The sequence below is a fragment of the Daphnia magna genome, linkage group LG6 (genome assembly GCF_020631705.1).
Source record: "Daphnia magna isolate NIES linkage group LG6, ASM2063170v1.1, whole genome shotgun sequence".
Lineage (NCBI taxonomy): Eukaryota > Metazoa > Arthropoda > Branchiopoda > Diplostraca > Daphniidae > Daphnia > Daphnia magna.
Genome location: NC_059187.1, coordinates 3,337,080 through 3,358,688, shown reverse-complemented (window position 1 = coordinate 3,358,688; position 21,609 = coordinate 3,337,080). Strand labels below are relative to the sequence as shown.

At 40.5% G+C, this 21,609-nt stretch overlaps 3 protein-coding genes across 16 annotated transcripts; 1 reads left to right on the top strand and 2 right to left on the bottom strand.

Moving 5' to 3' along the window:
• Positions 1-162: 162 nt before the first annotated feature.
• LOC116934110 (intersectin-1) lies at positions 163-11,011 on the bottom strand. 6 transcript variants are annotated; one of them, XM_045175673.1, is made up of 30 exons: positions 10,407-11,011; positions 10,200-10,348; positions 9,542-10,115; positions 9,310-9,465; positions 8,920-9,227; positions 8,670-8,851; positions 8,416-8,607; positions 8,125-8,356; positions 7,968-8,053; positions 7,557-7,895; positions 7,152-7,487; positions 6,848-7,085; positions 6,331-6,686; positions 6,123-6,191; positions 5,868-6,053; positions 5,598-5,790; positions 5,393-5,520; positions 5,209-5,326; positions 3,056-3,189; positions 2,889-2,995; positions 2,749-2,821; positions 2,434-2,640; positions 2,285-2,368; positions 2,047-2,202; positions 1,843-1,983; positions 1,532-1,760; positions 1,266-1,346; positions 825-905; positions 489-662; positions 163-418 (listed from the first exon to the last, which is right to left on the bottom strand). In XM_045175673.1, exons 1-30 carry the CDS (start codon positions 10,556-10,558, stop codon positions 267-269), a joined length of 5,613 nt encoding a protein of 1,870 aa, XP_045031608.1. In that variant the 5' UTR covers positions 10,559-11,011; the 3' UTR covers positions 163-266. The 6 variants fall into 6 exon arrangements, with proteins under 6 accessions (XP_045031608.1, XP_045031607.1, XP_045031609.1 ...); XM_045175672.1 differs by having other exon boundaries at positions 6,331-6,689; positions 10,407-11,010; XM_045175674.1 differs by having other exon boundaries at positions 5,868-6,011; positions 6,331-6,689; positions 10,407-11,010.
• Positions 11,012-11,263: 252 nt separating this feature from the next.
• On the top strand, positions 11,264-12,529 carry LOC116925601 (proteasome assembly chaperone 1). Its single transcript, XM_032932337.2, has 5 exons — positions 11,264-11,510; positions 11,585-11,670; positions 11,744-11,955; positions 12,027-12,228; positions 12,297-12,529. The coding sequence occupies exons 1-5, from the start codon at positions 11,410-11,412 to the stop codon at positions 12,491-12,493; spliced, it is 798 nt and encodes a 265-aa protein (XP_032788228.2). The 5' UTR covers positions 11,264-11,409; the 3' UTR covers positions 12,494-12,529.
• Positions 12,530-12,670: 141 nt separating this feature from the next.
• LOC116925561 (organic cation transporter 1) lies at positions 12,671-19,902 on the bottom strand. Of its 9 annotated transcripts, none has more exons than XM_045175689.1 (12): positions 19,348-19,902; positions 16,845-17,722; positions 15,660-15,761; positions 15,112-15,561; positions 14,932-15,035; positions 14,712-14,866; positions 14,356-14,515; positions 14,098-14,236; positions 13,642-14,020; positions 13,293-13,474; positions 13,040-13,215; positions 12,671-12,919 (listed from the first exon to the last, which is right to left on the bottom strand). In XM_045175689.1, exons 4-12 carry the CDS (start codon positions 15,526-15,528, stop codon positions 12,781-12,783), a joined length of 1,851 nt encoding a protein of 616 aa, XP_045031624.1. In that variant the 5' UTR covers positions 15,529-15,561; positions 15,660-15,761; positions 16,845-17,722; positions 19,348-19,902; the 3' UTR covers positions 12,671-12,780. The 9 variants fall into 9 exon arrangements, with proteins under 9 accessions (XP_045031624.1, XP_045031625.1, XP_045031626.1 ...); XM_045175690.1 differs by having other exon boundaries at positions 16,845-17,002; XM_045175691.1 differs by lacking the exon at positions 19,348-19,902 and adding an exon at positions 18,496-19,314 and having other exon boundaries at positions 16,845-17,002.
• Between the last annotated feature and the right edge of the window lie 1,707 nt (positions 19,903-21,609).

Here is a 21,609-nt window from a genome sequence, read left to right as displayed (position 1 = left end):
TCTTGTAAATGAATGTAAAGGTAAGAATGCTATTATGCAACCACCTGTATAACTGACCGCAATGAGTTTTACCGATTACGAGATTGTTTCGAGAAACCCTGCCATAACGACACGGAATACAATTCAAGTACAGTAGATTCCTGGTAAATGAGGAGGCAACAATCAAATATGGTGAATTTTGATTGCAATAGCTTGGCAGTTATACACAGGTTAAACGGTAAATCAATGAGAATAGAAACCCACTAATCTTGTGGCATGAGAGGGCGTCAACGGCTTTTAAATAGCTGAAGATCGAGCTTCAAGACGATTTCTCCGCACTCTACTTCGTGCAAAGGAAGCCGTTTGATGAGCGGTCCACGATAAATTTTCGAATCTTGCAGTACATCGGCGATACGCACTTCGGTTCGCCCCAGAAATTCTATCGCATTCAACGCAAGAATCAGAATAGCTATCCGAGGATTTTAAGTTTCTGAACGTTCGAAGCTTACCGTTCGGTGAGAAATAGTCACGATCTAACACGGTAATGCAGAGAACATCTTGCTGGAGATCTTTAACTAGAAACTGCATTGATGCATTCCACTTGGGATTGAGAGATTTCGGTACCACTTTCGTCCGATGTTCTTGCGATCCGAGGTAGACTTCGCAGAAAGTATCACTTTTTCCTGATGATCAATTTAACGCATAGATTAGCGCAGGTTGTGCCACAACGTTAAATTTAGGGACGTGTCAAGCATCGCGCAGGAGAGAAAACAGATTCATTGGTGTTGAGGATAAATAGGCAGTGAGTCAAAGCCAATTGTCAAGACTGAGGAAGAAGACAGTACCTTTAGGATTCCCCCGTGCAGCAAGAGCGAGGCCTTCAGCAACGACGACTCGCAATTTGCCTACGGGTGGCCTTTGCCTTACTGTAGACAAGTGCAGGAGAAAAAGGAGAGAGAATGAAAGCCGAAAAAATATTATCAGTGGTATCGTGCGTGTTGTTATTATTAGAATGCAACTGGTACGCCAAGCTAGCGTAAAGTGGAGAAAGAGGAAAGATAAAGATAAGTGCACCGATATGCCATGCGAAATCAACTAGTAAATCAAAAAAGGATTGTTCAACTAAAACCTAGGTGTACCTATGGTGTAAATAAACCTCAAAAAAAAAAAAACGGGATTTGTTAGTGTGAAACCAAACGAAGGAAAGCGGGGTCCTAATGAAGTTTGCGTACGTTCGCGCATGCGTATCGAGTATTTCGGCTCTCAATTAAGAGTCTACATCTTACCCGTTTCCGAACTGGGTTGTAGGTTTTCTGCTTCGATGACCAGTACCAGCAATCGTCCACACACATTGCCTTCGTTTTGTTCTAAAGGATTACGAGTTAAAACACGCGTCGTCTAACAATGACTAGTAATCCTAACTATCTGGTAAAGTCTCTTTAGGTACCGGACCATCTTACGAATGCGCTCGTCGTTAACATTACCAAAATCGTGGAAAAGTCTATCATCGTATGGCAAAATATGCCGAAAAATAGAAAAGTTTGGTAGCTACTTGATCTTTGGCGTTGAAGGACGGCTCGTTCCGTCAGCAGGCAGTGTTTCCGGGCTTCTTCCAGTTTACGTAACCATAGAATTCGGTCGGCCGAACTGGTACACGTCACTAGAAGTTTGCAGGCCGTGTCTTGGATTGTGAAGCGTGTTGGCACAGACTCGTGCTCATTACCACCTTCGGTGGGTTGATTATCCCCTGGCACAACTGACATCTCTCTGAGGAATATAGGCTAACGTGATAGATTTAATGAAACAAAAAAATTATGTGTTAGAAATTTCATTCAAAACGAAATGTCAGGGCGTTTCTTTTACCTTTCTATACATTCGTAACGTCACACTGGATTTCTTGTCAAAAAGAAATTGAAGGTTGATGGAAGCCAACGGTTTGTTGATTGTGGTGAACAGGAGGAAATCGTTGAACACGAACGCCAGCAGTTCTTTGCTACTTTTGACCTAATTGATTATTAATAATTTTTTTTAGAAAATTCAAACTATCGTTTACATTGTTGGCTTTACTTTTTTTAGAGGGCCAAAATGAATAAGCTTGCGGGGACCAAGCATGTTTGTGACGGAATTGAAGACCAATCGTTCATCCAATCCTTCAATATGGACTCTGCGCTGCAACCACTCCAATCTGTCTGAGTTTTCTTGTTCCCTTACACCTTCGTTAACCTAGCAATAATAGGAAATTAATCCTCTTTCCTATTTATATTTATTAGGAAATTAGTTTTCTCTTTGCGCAGCATTTGCTTACCTGATTGCAGAGTTCTTCGGCTTTAACGAGAGCTTCGTCCAGCAGCAGCCGGTCAGGGTGGTCAACATCGGTTGATTCCAAAATCTATTGCATTTTGGGCCACCAAAATGTTATTACAAAAACAAACAAAAAAGGAAAAAAGTATCAACCTTTTTAATGAGCAGAGGGTATTTTGTTATTCTCTGCATAGGCTTCAGTAAATATGAAGTCAGCGGCATTCCTTTAACTTTCGGGTGGAGTTGGCATTTTTTCAGTAAAGCGCGGAACTCTGGAACACCTTCGTGGCGCCTCTGAATTAACGCCGCAGCGTTCAGCTGCCTACTGCAAAAACGAATGTACGGCGACATGTGCGGAAGCTGAGTCGGCATGAATTTGGTGGCGCACAAACGCCAACATAAGGTGTAGAAGATGTGACCCAACTTAGCATTGGCTTTGGAATATTATTCAATTATTTTTGCACCTACACAATCTATCAAAATATCTCCAACGGCCTGAATAACCCCACCAGGGCTCATCTTCTTTCGGATGCGTAGAGCCCTAGCAAAGATCACCATGAATTCGTTCACGTTAGCAAGAAAGAAAATGTTAAGACGATTGCGTGTACCTCAAAAACGTGTTATTGCACGCGATGATATCCTTCCAATTGACGAAAATTGTGTCCACGTCTTCCAGTTTGACGACCCCCGACTCAATCATTGGTTTCTGGAAGACCTACGGAAGAAAATAGAGTTTCAGTTAGTGAATTCTTTGTTTGGGATAGTGAATAATTACTTCGTTGACGATAGACATGTCCTCCATGTAAGTTTCTTCCGTACTAATCAGTTCTTGGATAACAATTTGGCGCTTTTTCTCAGTAGGAGACAGTTTGGAAAAGGCTGCGGCATCGGTCTGTCTCGATGTTGCCCCTAAGATGAAGCAGCAGCAGCTCAGAAACAATCTCGAACATGCACAACAACCGAACTTTATGCCGACATTAGGTTGATTGCATTGACAAAGAAGGACTTCAACCGACAACAGTGCGCTTAAAACGAGTGTACAATTTTAAACAGGCCCATATCGAAAGTCCATGATATCAAGAAATTCATCCACAAAAATCGATCGGTGTTCAACAAAGACAAACGATGTATTTCAGCTACTGGAATCCATAGCGGAGAATAATAAGAGAAGAGGAAACAAAAAAAAAAAAAAACACATTTCACCTTGCCAGGTGTTAATACAGACTAACAGTGAGAAAACTGTACTGCATGGATGAACAAGTAAAACACACACAGAGCAGATGAGGAGCTAATTGTGTTTTCTCAGACTCTTACAGTATCTTTGAAATCCCAAAAAGTACTGGAAACAGACGACACCCAACAATCAATCGTGAAAAAGAAACCACCGAAGAGTATTTGAAATTACTTTGAGGCGAAAATTAAGAAACTAACATAGAAAGTGAATAGACTAAATAAAACACAATCTGGTTACGCACTCCAACTATACGAAATGGAGTTAGGTAACAATGATGCTAAATACTCTTGTTTTAATCCAAAGCAGAACAAAAACTAAGATGCGACGCAATATCGCTCCTCAGCCCGGTGCAATTGACAGTTTGATTGCGTCTGTTTTGTGTGTGTGTGTGTGTGTGCACCGGGAGACTAGGAGGTGGGACTTAATTTGTGTTTGCTATTATGCCTTAGAGTGGCCAAGAAGAGCTCTGCCAGATTTTAAATCAAACGTCTCATTCCTACCGAGATGCCCGATGGACAACTGCGGCAAGAAGTAGCATTCAAAATACAAAAACAAGAGGGCATAGTGTGTGGTGCATCACGAGTTACCGACGCGTCACAGACAAAAGCAAAAGAGGGACAGACAAGCGAAGGACACTACAAAGATGATACTGCGACACAGAAAGAAGCAAGCAAACTGTACAAAGCTACCTTTTTCTTTTCTGGAGTTAAAGAGAAACAAAAGAACGTAGAGTACACATAAACCAGACGAAGAGTGCGAAGACCCGAATAAGAATCATACGGAAGCCGTGATTTCAGATAAGGAATTATAAATCACGGGGTTTTTTTTCTTATGAAGGTGAAAATATCGCAACCACACCGAGCAACATCAAGCCTCATTATGATCAAAAATCGAAAATAATGGATACGGGAACCAAGAGAAAGAAAACGTCCATTGATGTGAGTTGCATCCAATGGGAAACTGGGTAACCACATTGATTGAAACTCAACTAAAAGACAACGAAGAAGGATTAAAAAAAAAAAAAAGGCACGTCGTCGCAACTACTTTCAAGGTGCACATCGAAAAAGAGATGTTGGAGAAGACACGCGAGACTAGAAGAAAATGAAGAGGCGAAAAGAAAACAAAAGAGAGAGAAAACGGAAACATTTCTGGCTGATTTGTTTTCCGAGTTTCCATTGAACGCGGAAGCACGGCATGGTGTGCAAGTTGATCTTTCCCCCCGGATGGATGGCTCATCGCGTCAGTCCTTTCTTTCTTTTTTTTTTTTTTCCTACAATAACGATAAACACAATCTACTTAAAAAGCCGCCCACACCACAAAAAAAGGTCAAATTCTTCACACAAAAACAGGAGCAAAAAAAAAAAAAAAATTATAGAAGGGCATTAAAAAGAGGAAGGACAGAGTAAGAAAATGAGTGAAACAGGAGGGAGACGAGACAACCATGACATAAGGAAACACAATCCGTCAGTAGTTCTATATTATGCTTTGAAATGTGGTGGAAAGAATGAATTGATTTCCGGCCTGGTGTCGTGTAAAGCTCCACCCATAACCCCCAGATTGACAGAAAACAAAGGGGTGATGCAAAAAAGCATCAACGCCAATAAAGTAAACTAATTGTAAATACCAAAGAGTTTGATTCCCCACTAGCCAAAAGAACTGACAAAGCATACAAGCGTTGAAACTCGATCACTTACACTGAGAAGTCGCGGTAGAAGCAACGCTGGCACTGGCTGAACTGGCAGCTGCTCCTAGCGCTGCTGAAGCAGCCAAACTTCCCATGACCTCGACGTAGTTTGAAGGGAAGAGACCAGTCTAGTACGACAACAAATAAAAGGGTAACCAAAATGCACGACAGTTAATTTTCTATACATTTAATACCTGGCCCTTGAGTTCACCACGCCACCAGGCTGGGTCTTCACGATCCAATATGATCAGAACGTCGCCTTGCAGGAAGCTCAGTTCATCTTCGTTTTGGGCCGTGTAAGGGAAAAGCGCCACCACCTGATCTGTTGCGTCAATTTAAACGGGCCACACACGTTTTTAAAAAGAGGTTACATTCAATTTTATTAATTGACAAGTTTACCAAGTGTAGGGGTGTTGTTAACTTCGAAAGCTGCAGTGATTGCTGTCTGGGTTGGAACGGTAGGTGGCATCTGCGGCATTTCATCGTCCATTTCGGCAGGCACAGGTGTAGTTCTACTGCTTCCACCCGAGCTGCTTAACACTTTAACGTACGATGCCGGAAACCATCCTAGTTGACGTTTTCGTCCCTTGGCCTGCGAATTCAAACAGTTAAATTAAAGTAAAGGGACATCTAATATGGCTCCATGGAAAAAATGGTATAGTATATTACCTGAAGTTCTCCCTCCCACCAACCAGATGCAGATTTTTTCCGGATCATGATTAACTGTCCTCGTTGTAGCGATAGCTGTTCACTACTAGTTGCGGAATAAGGTGCAATCACCGTGGCAATTTCAGGTTTTTTGCTTCCCCGTCCCTGTTGTTCGAATAAATTTTCATTTACCAATGCATTCACGCCCTAAAATACTGATTATCTTTAGCTAAAAAAATTTAACACAAAAATTTGAAAATATTAGTGGAAGAGTACCATGTTGGATGGTGACGGTGCACCGCTAGAAGCGGCGGAGGCAGCTCGAGGAATCCCAGGAAGAGATGCCTGTTTTCAACGAATCAAATGGATACAGATGAATGACTTTTAGCACATCCAGTTGATTCTATGTGAAGCGACAGAATTTTCTGGAAATCGATTCTGGCCCTCAAAGCGTAAAAAGGCATTTTAAGACATCATAGAATACCTCGAATTCGCTGTCGATAGGGGCTGTATTGGGTCTTTTAGAGTCTAGCTGACTCGTTGCCGCCTTCACATTAGGCGTAACGGTTTTTGCAACGGCGGCGGCGGCAGCTGCAACGGCGGCGGCAGCTGCAGCGTCGGCAGCAGCTGAGGCGGCTTCAACTTCGGAATCAGCGGCGGCTTCATATTGAAGCTCAGCTTTCTGAACGTAGTTGGAAGGGAACACACCGGTACGGGCTCCAATAGTTCCAGTCCACCAATCTCCATCTTTCTTGATAATTGTCACCATTTCACCAGCCACGAATGACAAATCTCCCGGCTCGTTCGATTCATATGGATACATAGCTACGTAGTAATTGTCTTCTAGTCCATGACAATAAAAAAAAATATTAAAAAAACAACCAAGAATAAGTACGGTGTTATTAGCGCACATAAAAAATAAATACTGAAAAACTCGATTATACGCCATCATTTCTCGAAGAGATTTAATGGTTAATTCGAATCATCAACTTTAACTATACCTTTGGTATTTTGCGTGGAGACAATTGATTTTGGAGATAGCGGTGCAGCATCGGTGTGGAAAAGGGAAACAAATGATTTAGGAAACCAACCACTTCGCCCATTACACTGTCCAAACCACCAAAGATCTTGCTGTTCGCGAACCAGAATAACATCGCCTTTGTTGAAGGAGAGGTGGTTATCCTTTTTGCCTTGCCAGACGTAAATGGCTTCTGCTTTCAAGTTGTCGACAATTTCTCCCTGAACACGTCGTTAAAAAGGTATTAACACGAACGGACGCAATATCAACGGGAAGGTTCGCTATACTTGTCCACGGATAGGAGAGGATGAATCTTCTGATACTCTTGTTCCAACTGGCATAAAAGCAAAATGAGACGCTTCTATAGCGGCAGAAACAGATGCACCTGCATCAGCGATGGATCCGTTGTCACTGACGTTCTCTGGCAGTTCTTGAATGCCTTCTAGAGGGTGTCGTTTTGCTCCTGTTATGGGACTATCAACATTGCTGCCTGCTGTTGAACTACCCGTATCTGGCCATCCCGCTTGATCCATTTTTTCCACATAAGCCTCTGGGAACCAGCCGACATGCCCACGTACTTCCCCACTCAACCAACCGGGTTCGTTTGAAAGCGACTCCGTGACCTGTTTGTGCGGTTATCATAATATTAAATTAGAGTTCGTATGTAAAAAAAATGAAGAAGTAAATAATACCATGATAATATCGCCAGGCTGAAAAGAGATTTCGTCTCCATTACGAGCCACAAACTCGTACAATGCCCGGTAACGCGTCAAACCGGAATTGGAGCTAACGTCAACTGCAGCAGGAGTGGCTCCGGTACTAACTGGCCAACTGTTAGCCGAATCAGACCAGGAGTCATTACTCCAAGACTGTTGCTTGCCACCAGTAGCACGCAACAGTAGAACTTCTTCTCGCTTTTTAAGATATGCCTTATGCGTCTCTTGACAGGTACGAGCTAGTATAGACATCTCGGTCCTCAAAGTGCTTAACTGGGCGTTATTGTTTTCAGAATCTTCAAGTTTCTTGTTCAACTAAAAAAAAAATCGAAACATCGTTGACATTTCACAATGATCAAGAGAAAATGCATTGTTTGAGCAACAAACCTCTTCCGTTAACAACTGAAGCTTCTCTTTTGACTGATTTAGCGCGATTTGACGAGCCGTGGTATTCTGTGTTAAGTCAGCGTCAACTAGGACGATTGCAAGGTGGCCCAATATAAATTTAAGAGCACCAATCTTTTAAAGTACGGATTGTTCGTACCTGCGTTAGGTGTGGTGGCTGCATTTATTCGATTTTTAGCTTCTAGCCTAACTTTCTCCTGGCTAACGCTAAGAAGACGTTGATTTTGATCCCGAAGCTGCGTTTTCAGTGCTGAAAGTTGCTGCATTTGTGTGTCACGTGTAGTTCGCATACCGTCAATTGTATTCTTAGTTTCAGCAACGCCTGTCCGCGTTTCAATTATCTTTGAAGATAGCTCCATCACTCTGTCATCCTAAAACGGCCATGAATTTCAAAATGCAGGTGACAGCTAACCAAATGAGACTATGTTACCAGGACAGAGAGTTCCGTTTGAAGACGTTGGTGATTTGCACGAAGGAGAGCGACCTTCTCCTGCTCTTTCTGTCTTTGCTGAAGAAGTTCCTGCAGTCTCTGTTTCTGCCACTCCAGCTGCCGTTGTCTTTCCATTTCTTTCCTCGCAGCTTCACGCTGCTCCAACATTTTACGACGCTGTTCTTCTTTTTCCTGTTACAAAAGAATTTTTTTAGCAACTACAAACTTAATCTTCTTTTTAGCAATCCATTCACCATTTCTAGTTCACGCTGTTTGGCCATCTTCTTCTCCAATTCGGCTTGCTGACGGCGCTCTTGTTCAAGGCGCAATTTTTCTTTTCGTTCATATTCCTCGCGTTCTTTTCTTTGTCTTTCTTCTTGCTCGCGTCGTTGTTGTTCCGCTAAAGCCTTTCTACGCTTATCAAGCTCAGCTTGACCTGAAGAACAAAAAATTAATATTTTTTAAAATCATGTATATGCCCTTTCCATTGGGACGGTAGCAAACCTTTATCAAAATTTTCTTTTCGTTTATCCTCAAAGGAGACTGGAGATGTCACTTTCACATCGTCCGAAGGAGGCGGTGACGTTCCGGCGAAAGCTTGCGCAAGCAAATCCGGTGTAGATGATCCTTTTGGGCTGACTACTAAGCCAGTTACAGTAGGTAAACTAGGTCGACGAAAGCATGGTGGCACGAGGTCATGCGGTAATACATCTGGTAATTTATCTCCAGCTCGAACAGTATCGCACAGATGCATGGCTAATACAAATTCGTCACAGGACAAGCGTCCATCCATATCGATGTCAGATAATCCCCTATAATATAAATTTAAATAAAAAAAAAAAACGTATTTTGTGAGGCATTTTCTTGGGTATGATTTTCTCCTAGATGTTATACCAAACACGGGCCAATAACGGTTGTGGTAGCTGAGTCTGGACAAGTATCCCACGGGCTTGAACACCTGTCAAGAATCCTGTTTTTCCACGATCATGACTATTGAAAACTTGTGCATACTTCAGTTTTGATGAATGCGGCACAGTCCATTCGATCGACCTGCAGATTTAGAAAAGTGAATTTTTCATCTGTAAGCTAATAGTTGAATGTAGAAGAAACTGGAAAAGAATCTTACGACTCTCTGCTAGCTATTGATGGGGCTCTAGCGACTGTTTTTGACGAATCGGGGGTATTTGGCTTCGAACCATCAAAACTGAATGATGAACCGGGGAATCCCGAAACAACAGCTGATGCTGCAGCAGCCGAAGGAGGTGATACTATTCCTGCATTACCTGGCATGTTGTTTGCCATTAAAGGTAACCCAACAGGAGAACCAGCACCAAGGAGTGGAAGATTTACTGGAACAATAGGTTGTATCATGGGCTGCATCATTGGTTGCATCATAGGCTGTATTATGGGTTGAATTGTGGTTTGCATTGTGGGTTGCATTATGGGTTGCATAGTAGGCTGCAGTACAGCCTGCATCATGGGCTGCATCATGGGCTGCATCATGGGTTGTGCCATTGGCTGTATCATGGGCTGGATTGTTGGTTGAACCAATGGTTGATTGTTTAGGTGTGGTGCCATGACTGTTGATGGAGGTTTGGCAGCAGCCATGGTTAACGGTTGGATTACTGCTGACGGAGTCATTCCTAGAGGAGCCAATGGGACTCCCATCATAGTTGCAGGAGGGGTTCCAGCAGAAGAGGCTAAAAATAAACAAACAAACCAATATAAAAATGATATACATTTTAACACAACAGATGAAAATCAAATGTGTTAGGCCATTTTACTTGTCAGTCCAGAAGATGCAGAATTCCTTAAATTAGGTGGCAAAACTTTAGGAATATCAAATCCTCTGAGTTTAGCATTTATCAATTTGCAGGCAATGCTAAATTCGGTAAAGTCAAGCTTGCCATCAGAATTTACGTCAGCAAGTTCCCTTTAAGGAGAAAAAACCCTTAGAACTTGTTTACTTATCATTATATTTCAAAGTGTACCATATATGTCCCAGAATTACAGGAGGAAGTTGAGATTGCAAAAGAAACCCTTTGGCTTGGTCTCCGCTTACAAATCCTCCAGCCGGTTTCAGTGAGTTAAATTGCTCGACATAACGAGCTTTTTCTTGTGGTAAAATTACGAAAGGATCCATATTTGTTACACTGGTTTCGAGAATCTACGAAAATCGTTATACCCTCTTTGACTACGGTTTTTAAAAAATGAATAACATTCAACAACTCAGATTGCTACTCCAAACATAGTTCGACACACAAATCGGCAAACGATTTCCCGGTGGGGCAAGTTATGAGTGAATGACGACAAAATGTGAGTGTGACTGAATCAATTGTGACAATTGATTTCCATGTGAAACAAATGCCGATCGCTGAGGAAAAGTCTAGATTAGACAGCCTAACCACTCGTAGTTTTTTTTGTCTACACGAACGCAGCACAGTCTTCCCAGGTAACGTACTAAGAGCAAACGTGGCGGCAGTGATATCCCGTGGGAGGAAACCAAGACATTTCCAGTTTAAGATTACTTGCCCGTAGCTAATATATTTTTCAGATGTCAATGTCATGCACGTATTGTCGTCACATTGGCGCTGCGGAAAGTCGTTTGCGTACCGAGTCCTATCTAGGTATAATGCATCACCAACATTGTCATTTGCCATGAGAAAATAAAAAATATTCTACATGTCAGCAATAATAATTTTCCTTGTAATATAAAAAAAAATATATATCAATAAAGAAATTGTACCAAACTTCTGTGTAACTCATTAATAAAACGAATACTAAAATTGATTTTTTTTTACAGTTACTTGTTTACCTTTTATTTCATATGTCAAAAATACAACTTTAAAACAAATTCGTCTGCTTTGAAAAAGTGAATGACACAGACCTTTTTCTTTCTGAGCGAAAAGATATTGGTGAAATTTCAATAGTTGTAGGTGAAGTAATCCAGAGCGAAAGAAAGTTTACGGATCCGCTTATCTGCATTTTAAAAAAATGGAAATAATGTCACCTCAAACTTTCGAGGACCCCAGCACAAACGAAGAAGTACTTGAAGATGATGACGACGAAGGCTTCATTTCCTTTGACAGTTCTAAGTATAATTTCCATAGGGGCAGCAGCGAAATACCTTGTTCACCCATATGTTTAATTTGGAATTGATGAATTTCAGGATACCTACTTATACAGTTATGCTAGAAGAAGCAACTCGAGAAAAATGCAAAACAATTATCATTTGTGACGGATTAGAAGCAACAGGTAAAAAAGAAAAACAAATATCTGCAAGTTAGGAATATTTGTAACTTTTATTATTAACATTTATTTATATTAGATTTTGCCAAAAGCCATCTTCCTCTGGTTGGTAGTCAACCTATTGGGAAACTTGTGAAGCAAACACAGTTAGATAAGTCTGAAGTTGAGATTTGGGGATTGCAATATAAGGAACCCGAACCATCATGGTTTTTTCAAATCAATGATGAAACCTTGCTGTGCACCTGTAGCCCCACAATTTCATCAGAAGATTTTTCGCTATTTACTAAAACTGTGAGCTTAACCTTTGGTGTTTACCATGTATCACTAACCCATGAGTAACAACTGGTTTTTCATTTACACAGGTGATAACTAGTTTTAATAGCACCATGGCTGTGGTGGTATTAACTGTATCTGCTATCACAAATTACAAAAGGGATGATCAAGCAACCTGCACAGAGGCACCACTGATAAGAACTTTAGCCAACTCAGCATATAACTCAAATGGCTTTGTAAAAAACATCAGACTTGAGCAGCCCAACATATTAGGAGGAGTGGCGGCAGGAAGTATTTTTACATTTAATCAATGTCTTTTTTTAAGAGAGTTCCAGTTTAACGCCTTGTATCGTCTCTAGTTTTGACAGTATGCGACATAAGACAAATCCCAGCCGTTGCATGTGTCGCTTTTTCTTCCACTTTGGACGCAGACGTGGTAAATGGGTTTACTACATTCTTGCGCTCAGTCGAGTGTACTCAGCAACTACTAATCAGCCCGACAAGACGCTTCCCAGCTCGTGACAAGTGCACCAAAACTGGTAATTTATACATCTAAGCTGCCTTCAGGTAATACACTACATATTGAACTTTACCATGTGTATGTTCACTGTTAAGAATATCTGGTAGATTTCTGCCCATGCAAGGTTTTATTAACTGTTATAAGAGAAATTGTCACTGTCTTTTAGGGGTATGATATCATCGTTTTTGCATGACATGCACAAGATCCATGAGATTTAAATGAAAATATGTTTTAGTATATTTCATATTGATGAAAAGAAACATATCCCAATGAGATTTGATGTCACTGAAAATGTAAGAATAGAAAAAAAAAAATGAATGACTTTACAGACTACAAGACGTGGATGATGGCGGCTGTTGAGAAAATTCCGCGTTCGTAATTGCTGCATCGCTTGGCACTAGAAGAACCAAGGATTCGTTTCCGATGTCTGAACTTTTAACACCGTCAACCTTTTGGCATCTCCTAATGCAAAACAACAGTACATACTTGTAAGATTACCGAATCAGAATAGTATGCTTTCAGGAAAAGACACAGATTGAGTAGGCATAATGGTACTAGCCCATGAAGAAAATTATTCATTACCTTTTGCGACCCGCTGGACAACTCCAGATGCGATGCCGTAGACCGAAGGCTTCTCCTTCTTCTAAAGTTTGTGGTAGGCTTACGCCCAACGTCTCTGGAAGCAAAACTGAACACAGGGCCCCGGCTGTTGCTAGCAAACCCATAATCAACAAGGGTAGCAGACGAGAATAGACTGCCTGAGATAGTTATGTATGAAGTAGTTGTCTTGTGGGTAAAAACTGTAAGATTATTAACGAAATGATTGATTCGTTACCAAGAAAACTATGTAAGGAAAAGCAATAAGTCCTATTCCGGCCACAAAAGATGCAATCGCCATAGCTTGACTTCGTACAACTGTAGGAAGAAGTTCACTGGCGTAAAGGAAAATGATTCCGAACGATGCAGCGATTCCGAATTTGCCGATCATCGCCAACGTGACTGAAATCCATAATGGATCTACAATTCCGTAAGAAAAGAAGCAAACCGCGTTAGAAAAATGTGTCCAAAAACGGCAAACGAAAGAAAGTATTTTTGGAAAGATGCGATTCTTCCATAATTGTAAACATCATGCCTATACATAGTTATGAAATCCACAAGTGAATATGCAAAATGGTTTCGTTTACCTTCTGGAACTAGCATACAACAGCAGCAGGCCAGGCCACCGAGCAACATAGTTAAACATGTAACCCATCGACGACCCCATCTGCTCATTGCCCACCATGTCAGGACGTAGGCTGGGGCTTCAACGATTGCGTTGATAAAGAAAGCTAATGTGTCCGATACGCCAAGATTCGACGAGTTGTACGAAAGGCCATTGTACGCCACTGAGTTGGCAAGCCACAGGAAAGTCAGAATGTAAAATTTACGACGCATGTTTGGATAGCTCAACAGTTCCAACATCGTTCCCTTGCTCGGCTGATGCGATGGATGACGAGGTATTTCCTGTTGTTCTTCCGTTGACAGCTTAATGTTGATATCCGTCTGCAACAATAAGTCCGGGTGCTAGATCAATCACATCATAAAGAAAGGACGAAAAAATAATAAATCTACGGCGTCATGTGTACGTCAGAGAGTTCTACCTGCTGTAAGCTTCGTAAATAATTAGGTGGTATGGTTCGTTTATTGATCCGAGCGATGTGCTGGACTATGGCCTCTGCTTCGTCGATTCGATTTCTGCTAAGGAGCCATCGTGGAGATTCTGGGACAACCCAATAATACCTTTGAAACATATCGTGAAATAAAAACATTTGGTGTTGGGAAATACAAAAAGAAAGTGGGAAACTGTGAAATTAAAGCCACCGAAAACAACAAAAAAAAACCAGTGCATGAAGACTTACCCAAAAAGTGGTAGGAATGGAACCGATGTCGCCAATGCGAGATGGAACCAATGTCGCAGAAAATAAGCCAGGCCGGCAAGTAGAGCGAGTGACAGACCAAAGAACATGCTGATTCCGTTCCCAGCAAACGTCCTGAATTCGGGGCCTACCAACTCCATCACTGTTTATTTCAAAAGGACCTCGTTTAAATGAATTGCGGGGTTGCATTCCTGTCACATCTGTTAAGCATTCTTACGATTCTTAAGCAGCATGTAAAAAAAAGTATCTCTTTGACATTGTTCTTCTTTTTTTTTTAGAAAACAATTTCTACTTTACTTTGAGGACAAAATTCCACTTGGAACAAGTAAAAGACTCACCAAGAATATATGGTATCTGAAACAAAGCTGGGAAGGTTAATCCATTGATTGCCCGAAAAACCATGTAGACGGTGTAATTGGGCGAGAAGGCTGTAGCAATTGACAGCATAACAGCCATGTAGATCATTAGCAAAAAAGAAATTCTGCGTCCCCATCTTAATAAACGTATAACATTAACAAATCCATTGGGAAGCTGCGAATAATTGAAAGTGTCTCATACTTATCGGCGATCCAGCCGAAGAGGAGGTTTCCAAAAAGAGACCCCACGTAGAAAAGGGTCGTTGAAAAAGATGGCAGCCACTTGTTGTCGCAAACTAAATTCAACTAATCATAGAATGCGTAAATTATTTCAAGGTATTTTCCAAAAATATGTATCAGTTGCAATAAAAAACAAACTAACCTCAGTAACTAAGGTGGCATCGTACTGAGTCTTGTCATATTCCCAACCGTAGAGGCAGTTTACAACGGGCCATGTGGAATCTACGACTGGCTGGGAGAGTGACGTGTTTGCCGGCCAGATTCCAGCCAAAATAGTTTCTGGCAGTATTTGATTGTAATCGACGTGGTACATTGTACACGAAGAGTATTTTGTTCCATCAAACGGGATGGCCAAGGCCTTGCGGTTCTCTATCGTAAGATTGGCCAGCTGTGGTATTTGACACCAATGACCGGGTGTGGCTGATAGAAACACTTGATTAAACGCAAGGAAAGCCGCCGGGATTGTGGCTGGAATGCACAACAAATAGTAGAGAACTGTTTGATATCGACCTTCGGCTCCCAAAGATTCCAACACTGAATCGAAATTAATTGAAGCCATTCTACAGCTCGATCCACGTTTAGTACGTCAGCCCTGAAGAGACCATTGAATTATTTCATATTTAGCTTATTGCTGCAGTTTGAACAATGCCGATGGTTTTATTTCGATTGAAATCGATATTACCTACGTACCTGAGAAAATAGTTTTGTAAATGGCGCTGGTATAACTATGGCATGTAGGATTGAAAACAAAACAGGTCCCTCAATCGATTAGGTCATCTGGAGTACATAAGTCTGGTAAAAACGTAAGGGAAAATGAATAATAAGACAGCTTTTTATTCACACATTTATAGTTCCCAATCAATTAATATCATATTGATAATCATACACAGTTGTGAGTTGGTAACCACACGTAAACGCCCAACGCCGTACGTAACCTACGAGCTAATCCGAAAGTCAATCAGTCAAACATAAAACAACAAAATAATATCGAGAAATTAGTTTTGAAATCGAGGAGGTCAAAACCGAACATAACCTACGAGTTACACTGGTCACTCCTTCGTCTGAAACAAATAAAAACAATTAACAACTGGTCTAAGTAGGTAGGCTGGACGACGAGAAAGGTCCGTCTCCAGAGTGATCAGCTGTTTCCCGCATAGATTGATCCCATCAAAGGCATCAACGGGCCACTTAAGCTGAGAATGGTTCGTTAAGATTTTTCTTTACCAGTCGTAAATTGGACCATGATCATCACTTCCTTTGTGCAACCTCCTACTTTGTGTTGATTTATTTCCAGTTTATTGCGCGGCTCAATTCGTCGCTGCCCCGCTTAGCCGTACATGTAGAGTTTGCTGGCTTTCTAAACTGACAGCGAGACATCATCTGGCAGCGTATTTTCTATCGGGATAAGATTATACGTGCCGAGAAGCCTGATTTTAGCAGCGTTGGCTTCGTGATACAACAAATCCAGATTCAAATAGGTAAATCTTTTCACAGCTATAGCTTCCCTTGGTTGAAAAATGAATTTATCTTATAGAAGAGCTGACTTAAATTAATAATGATTAACCATGGTGTTGATTTTAGAATCAGATTATTCATGATATTGTCTTTAAACTTCAGTGATGGAAGAGTTCTCGGTATATTTGGAACCCACCCCGTTAAGATTTGGAATTAGTCAGCACAACACCTCGATGGGTCCGGCTCTAGGAAAACTCATAATTCTATCAACATTAAACGTGCATCCGCGTCTCGTTACAAAGAATTCCGATAGGCTTATCTCGTAGCAAAAACAAATTTTAGGAATTTATTTTGCAATCTCAATCTATGCTGGAAGCGCACAAAATGGTGGGCTTTAAAGTAGTCGCATGTGTCACTCACCTTACCAACGAGCCGTTTCATAATTTTCCGGTGATCAGCATTCAATTTGAGGTAAATATACACTGGTGCCCTGGACGAATGTCACACATAAACAATTTTGACCGCCAACAACTTTGCACAGTCTTCCAGGCCTGCTGGCTGCTGCTGCTACACTGTTTCTAATTTAAAGGCGATGCATTCACTGGAATTATAAGCCTATACAAAGCACGCTTTGCACAAATTGGTTTAATTGAAAAGACTGTAATGGCCACACGGCCGTACAAGTCTCGCTGACTACGAGTACTGTTCAGACTCAAAACAAACCGTGGCTGTGCGTTTCTCTTATTTTACTCATAGAGTTTCCTCTCTAAGAGCCAGTCTCTATGCACAGCTCTTTTCAGATTATTTATATATTTTTTTCTCTTTTTACTTATACTCCTCCCACCCTGTCCTCCGGCTTCTCACTCTTCATTGACGTTAGAATATAGGCTGCGTGTGTCGCGTATTTCCTGATGTAGCTGCTCGCATTACTCAGACAGCGTGAAATGTACCCGTACACCCCACTGACGTCCTGCTTTGCAGCCGTCGCTGTCTAATGTCTGACTGTGCAATTATGTAATCTAATGGCACGCTTGTTTATGATAGAAAGTACCGAAAAAATAGTGATTTATAAATCTTGGCAAAGCTAACGGTTTTATAAGGTAAACGCGCTTGTTCCGTTTCACGATTTCGGGCGCTTCTGTGAACATCGTTAAATCCATTCTTTTTTAATTTCATTTTTTGAAATGTATGCTAATCGATAAAAAAATAATATGGAAAATGATGTGTAGGCTTTTTTTTCTCAGTATACAAAACCTTTCGAAGCGTCGGATTGTTTTAAACTGAAGCTCTGCTGTGCCCTGTTCCAAAATAAATCAAAGAGGAAATCTTCAATGCCTTATAGCATCAAACACTTCAGCACTCAAACGAAACATCCTGCTGTGTGCAATCTTTATAATGTATATAGCGGGAAAAAAGGCTCGTTCTAGGCCCATTCAATACGATCTCTTTTACATGCCCTAGTTTTTTTTAGGAGAATAACGTAAGTCGTATTATGTCATATTGAGCGATGACGTGTAATTCTAAGCGTTTGGTGGCAACAACAAAAAAGGCATTTGAACTAGAGAGTGTAAGGTATTCCTCCCAAAAACGATGCTCTAAAGAGGTTCTACTTTTTAAAGTTCTGATTGTACGGGCATTCGTAGTCAGTCCCACCTATTGACAAGCGACAATTCTTGTTAGGGGATCCACATAATCACGATAGCTAAGCATATAGGAACATTGCTAGTATAGCCTAACTACTTTCACTTTCTTCATATTGACCTTTCTTAAAAATAGGTATCTTAAAATTCTCTGAGTAAAATAAGTGGGCTGCCTATAAAATAATTTTTTTTTCAAAGAATTCTACGAAACACAAATTAGAAAGATGTCGCTACCACATTCTTGCACTAAATAACCTCAAAGTCATTTCTCTCTACTCGCGTCTCTATACATGGAGACATGGACCGTAGCGAGTTATTTCTAAAGAAATTAACTGGATCTATTGTTGTTTAATCTGGTTCTTATGCTGAAATTTACGCATAGCGATTAGTCATCAAGAAAACCTGTTTTTAAAATCTTGATATTCAATTACATTTTAATTGTTAAGAATGGGGCTGTTGGCCCCACTGTGTATATGGAAACCTGAAATGGCGGACCAGCAAAAGTGAAAGAAACGTTTGTACGAAATTGAAAAATAATTTTAATGGATTTATCTTGATACAACTTTGATTTTGTTTTTCCCTTTCTTCTGACACAAACACGAAAAAAAGGTAGGACACCGCAATTTATTGGTTTGAGAATGTGTTCCAAGTCCTTTCGTTTTCTTGTTCATTCCCTTTACAGTCGTACAGAACAGTCACGCACAGAGTACGAATAAGGAAAGAGCTTCTAAAGATAGCTACGTGACTACGGTCCGCAATGTTTGTAAACATTGCTGTTTTGTTGATACATGAAGCCATCTGCGACTGTCTAGAGACTTGACTTGATTGCGTAAGCCCGCTGACTTCACACCCAACCGAGCAGATAAACCACAACAGTGATACTTGAAAATATGATGATATGGGCCATTTGGAAAAAATCTTGCCCAATTTTGTATGTTGCTAAATATTCAAAAACAATCTTTTGTTCGAAAGTTAGCAGAGAATAATTTTTTAGGCACGCAATGGAACTGTTATTGCCGTAAGGGGAAAACTCGATAGTGCTAAGAGAAAAAGAAGAATCCCTGCAAGTTGTTTCAAACGAGATGAGGAAGCAACAGAAGCCCAAAAAAGGGAGGTGATTCGTGGCTAAAGAAAACATGATACAATAACTGTAGAAATCCTATTCAAATTGCGGATATTTTGCGCAAAAGACACGCAACAAATTTTGAAAGTCAAAACCTCAAGCGTGTTAACCTGATGTTGTGTCTGTGTCATACTAGATGGAACCAAAACGGACATATTACCCGGTTATCAGTTGCTGGACAGCCAAAAGAAGATGAAGAACACGTTCACTTAGGCTCGCAGTTCATCTCGGTTTTGTTGAACATTAAAAGGCTTTGCGGCACGAAATCGCTGGAAGAGGCGACTTCCCTGCGGAGCGTGGATTTTGCATCCGGATGCCGCTAAACCGGAAGGCAGTCAAGGAGAATGTTTATATGTTGTAAAGAATGGCAGCAATGATAAGTGCAAATTTTATAGTCAACAGATAAAAATTCGAAACTGCGTATCAAATCGAAAAGAATAGAAATTAAGATGGCCTTTCTTCGGCAAAGCGACAAGAGAAGATTACGAATAGGTGACACCACAAGGGATACACAACAGTTATGGACACTGAAAGTGCTGGGAAATTGCACTCAACCACAAAACAGTTCAACAGTTTTCTTCCTTATCGTTACGCTTACGACCTCTGTGCTGCCTTTCTACACATTTACAGTGACGGCAACAGATAATCGCCTGCACTTCCCTTTAAATCAACGTCACAGTTCGGTTTGTTTGCATCGTTGGATGATCGTGCAAAGCAAAAGTAAAAGCTAAGGTCAACTTTAACTGTAAACCGAGCCTGTTCCAACATTTTACTTCCTTAATCTACAACGAGTAGCAAGGCTAATAAGTGATTTCGAACATCCAAGTCCAATCGTTGGAGCAACCAATATACCTGAGACAATTAACGCCAGCCATTCTTGTTGGTGCTACAACAACTATGCTGTGTTACAAGCGTGATAGATTTAAGTATAGACGTCAACTGAAGCGGGTTTCTGGGCAATAGATGCATACACCTTTCGATCCCTTCCACATGTTCCAGAATGGACGCTGCCCAGGCGAATGGTGGGTTGCAATAAACATCTCTGCTTCACTCTCTTCTTCAAGTCACGAAAACAGTAGACACAAGAATATTATTTTGAACGTACTTGAAAAGAATAATTAAAACTCAATAATGTTTTATTACGATATAATTCGAATTTAACTAATAAAGCATATACGTAGTTCAATAATAAACTATTCATTGAAATTGGAATTTGAAGGAAATAATAACAATTGAAAATGCCGCAGTTTTCTTAACAGCAGTGTTGTCAAAATCTATTGCGATTTAAATCACAAATGATTTAAATCGCAATTTAAATCATTTTTTCATGATTTTGATTTAAATCATTTTTAAATTTTGCGATTTTTGATTTGATTTATGCGAAAATTAATCATTTTTTAAAATCAAAATCACCGTTTTTTATAAATTTTAATATACAGTGACTAGTGACTAGTGACTAGTGACTGTAGTGTCAAACTGTTTTCGTTTTTTATGTCATGAGTAGTGTAGTTTGTGATGTCGGTAATGAGTTATTTGACACAATTAGTCTTTTTAAGTTATCTGATTATGCTAAAGGACTTATTCATAAGGAAAAAGAAATTTACTTAGAAAAACGTCTGCTTCTTGTTCTACAGTTGTAATACGGGGAGGGAGGGGGGGTGTTGTGGAAAGGTAAACAAGTATCTTTCAAAAAGTTTCCTGGAAAAATAACAGCTTTTTTGGAGATAAAATTATTTGTATTATATCAGCACAGAGGTATAGTACACGATTCCAAAAGATTTTGTAATAAAACTAACTATAACTTAATTAAATATATTATTTTTCATTTCCCTTCTATAGGGCCCGAGAGGACAAATACCGCAGGTCGGAATTCAGCCTTGGCAACTCAGCATCCGATCTTGGTCTATCAAAAAATTAACAATTGATTGTGAATTGGATTTGATTTGGATCGGATTTGGATCGGATTTTCTCAAATTTAAAATGATTTGGATTTGGATTTGATTTGGATTGGATTTTGCTGATTTTTTCGAGCTTAGGATTTGGAACGGATTTCAAAACACACGCAATGATTTGGATTTGAGTCAAATCCGGCAAATTTAGAAAATCCGAAACACTGATGTCAAAAAAATAACGGCTCGGGGGTTTTTGCAACTTGGTCTCCGCGAGACGGTCTCGAAGGGTCGAGACCGTCACCCGTACATCCCAGTGGGACTATCCCGGCCCTCTGATTGGCTCTCTCCCTCTCCTCACCCTATAGCCCCTCCACCCCTTCTGCTTGTGGTGTGTGGCCTGTGGGGCTGTGGCGTGTGTGGAGTAGTCGGGCTGCCGCCTTCATTTGTTTGTTTTTCATGTTTATTTATTTATGATTATTTATGTTTATATTTATTGTTTCTAACTAACTATTTTGTTAATAAACTATTTG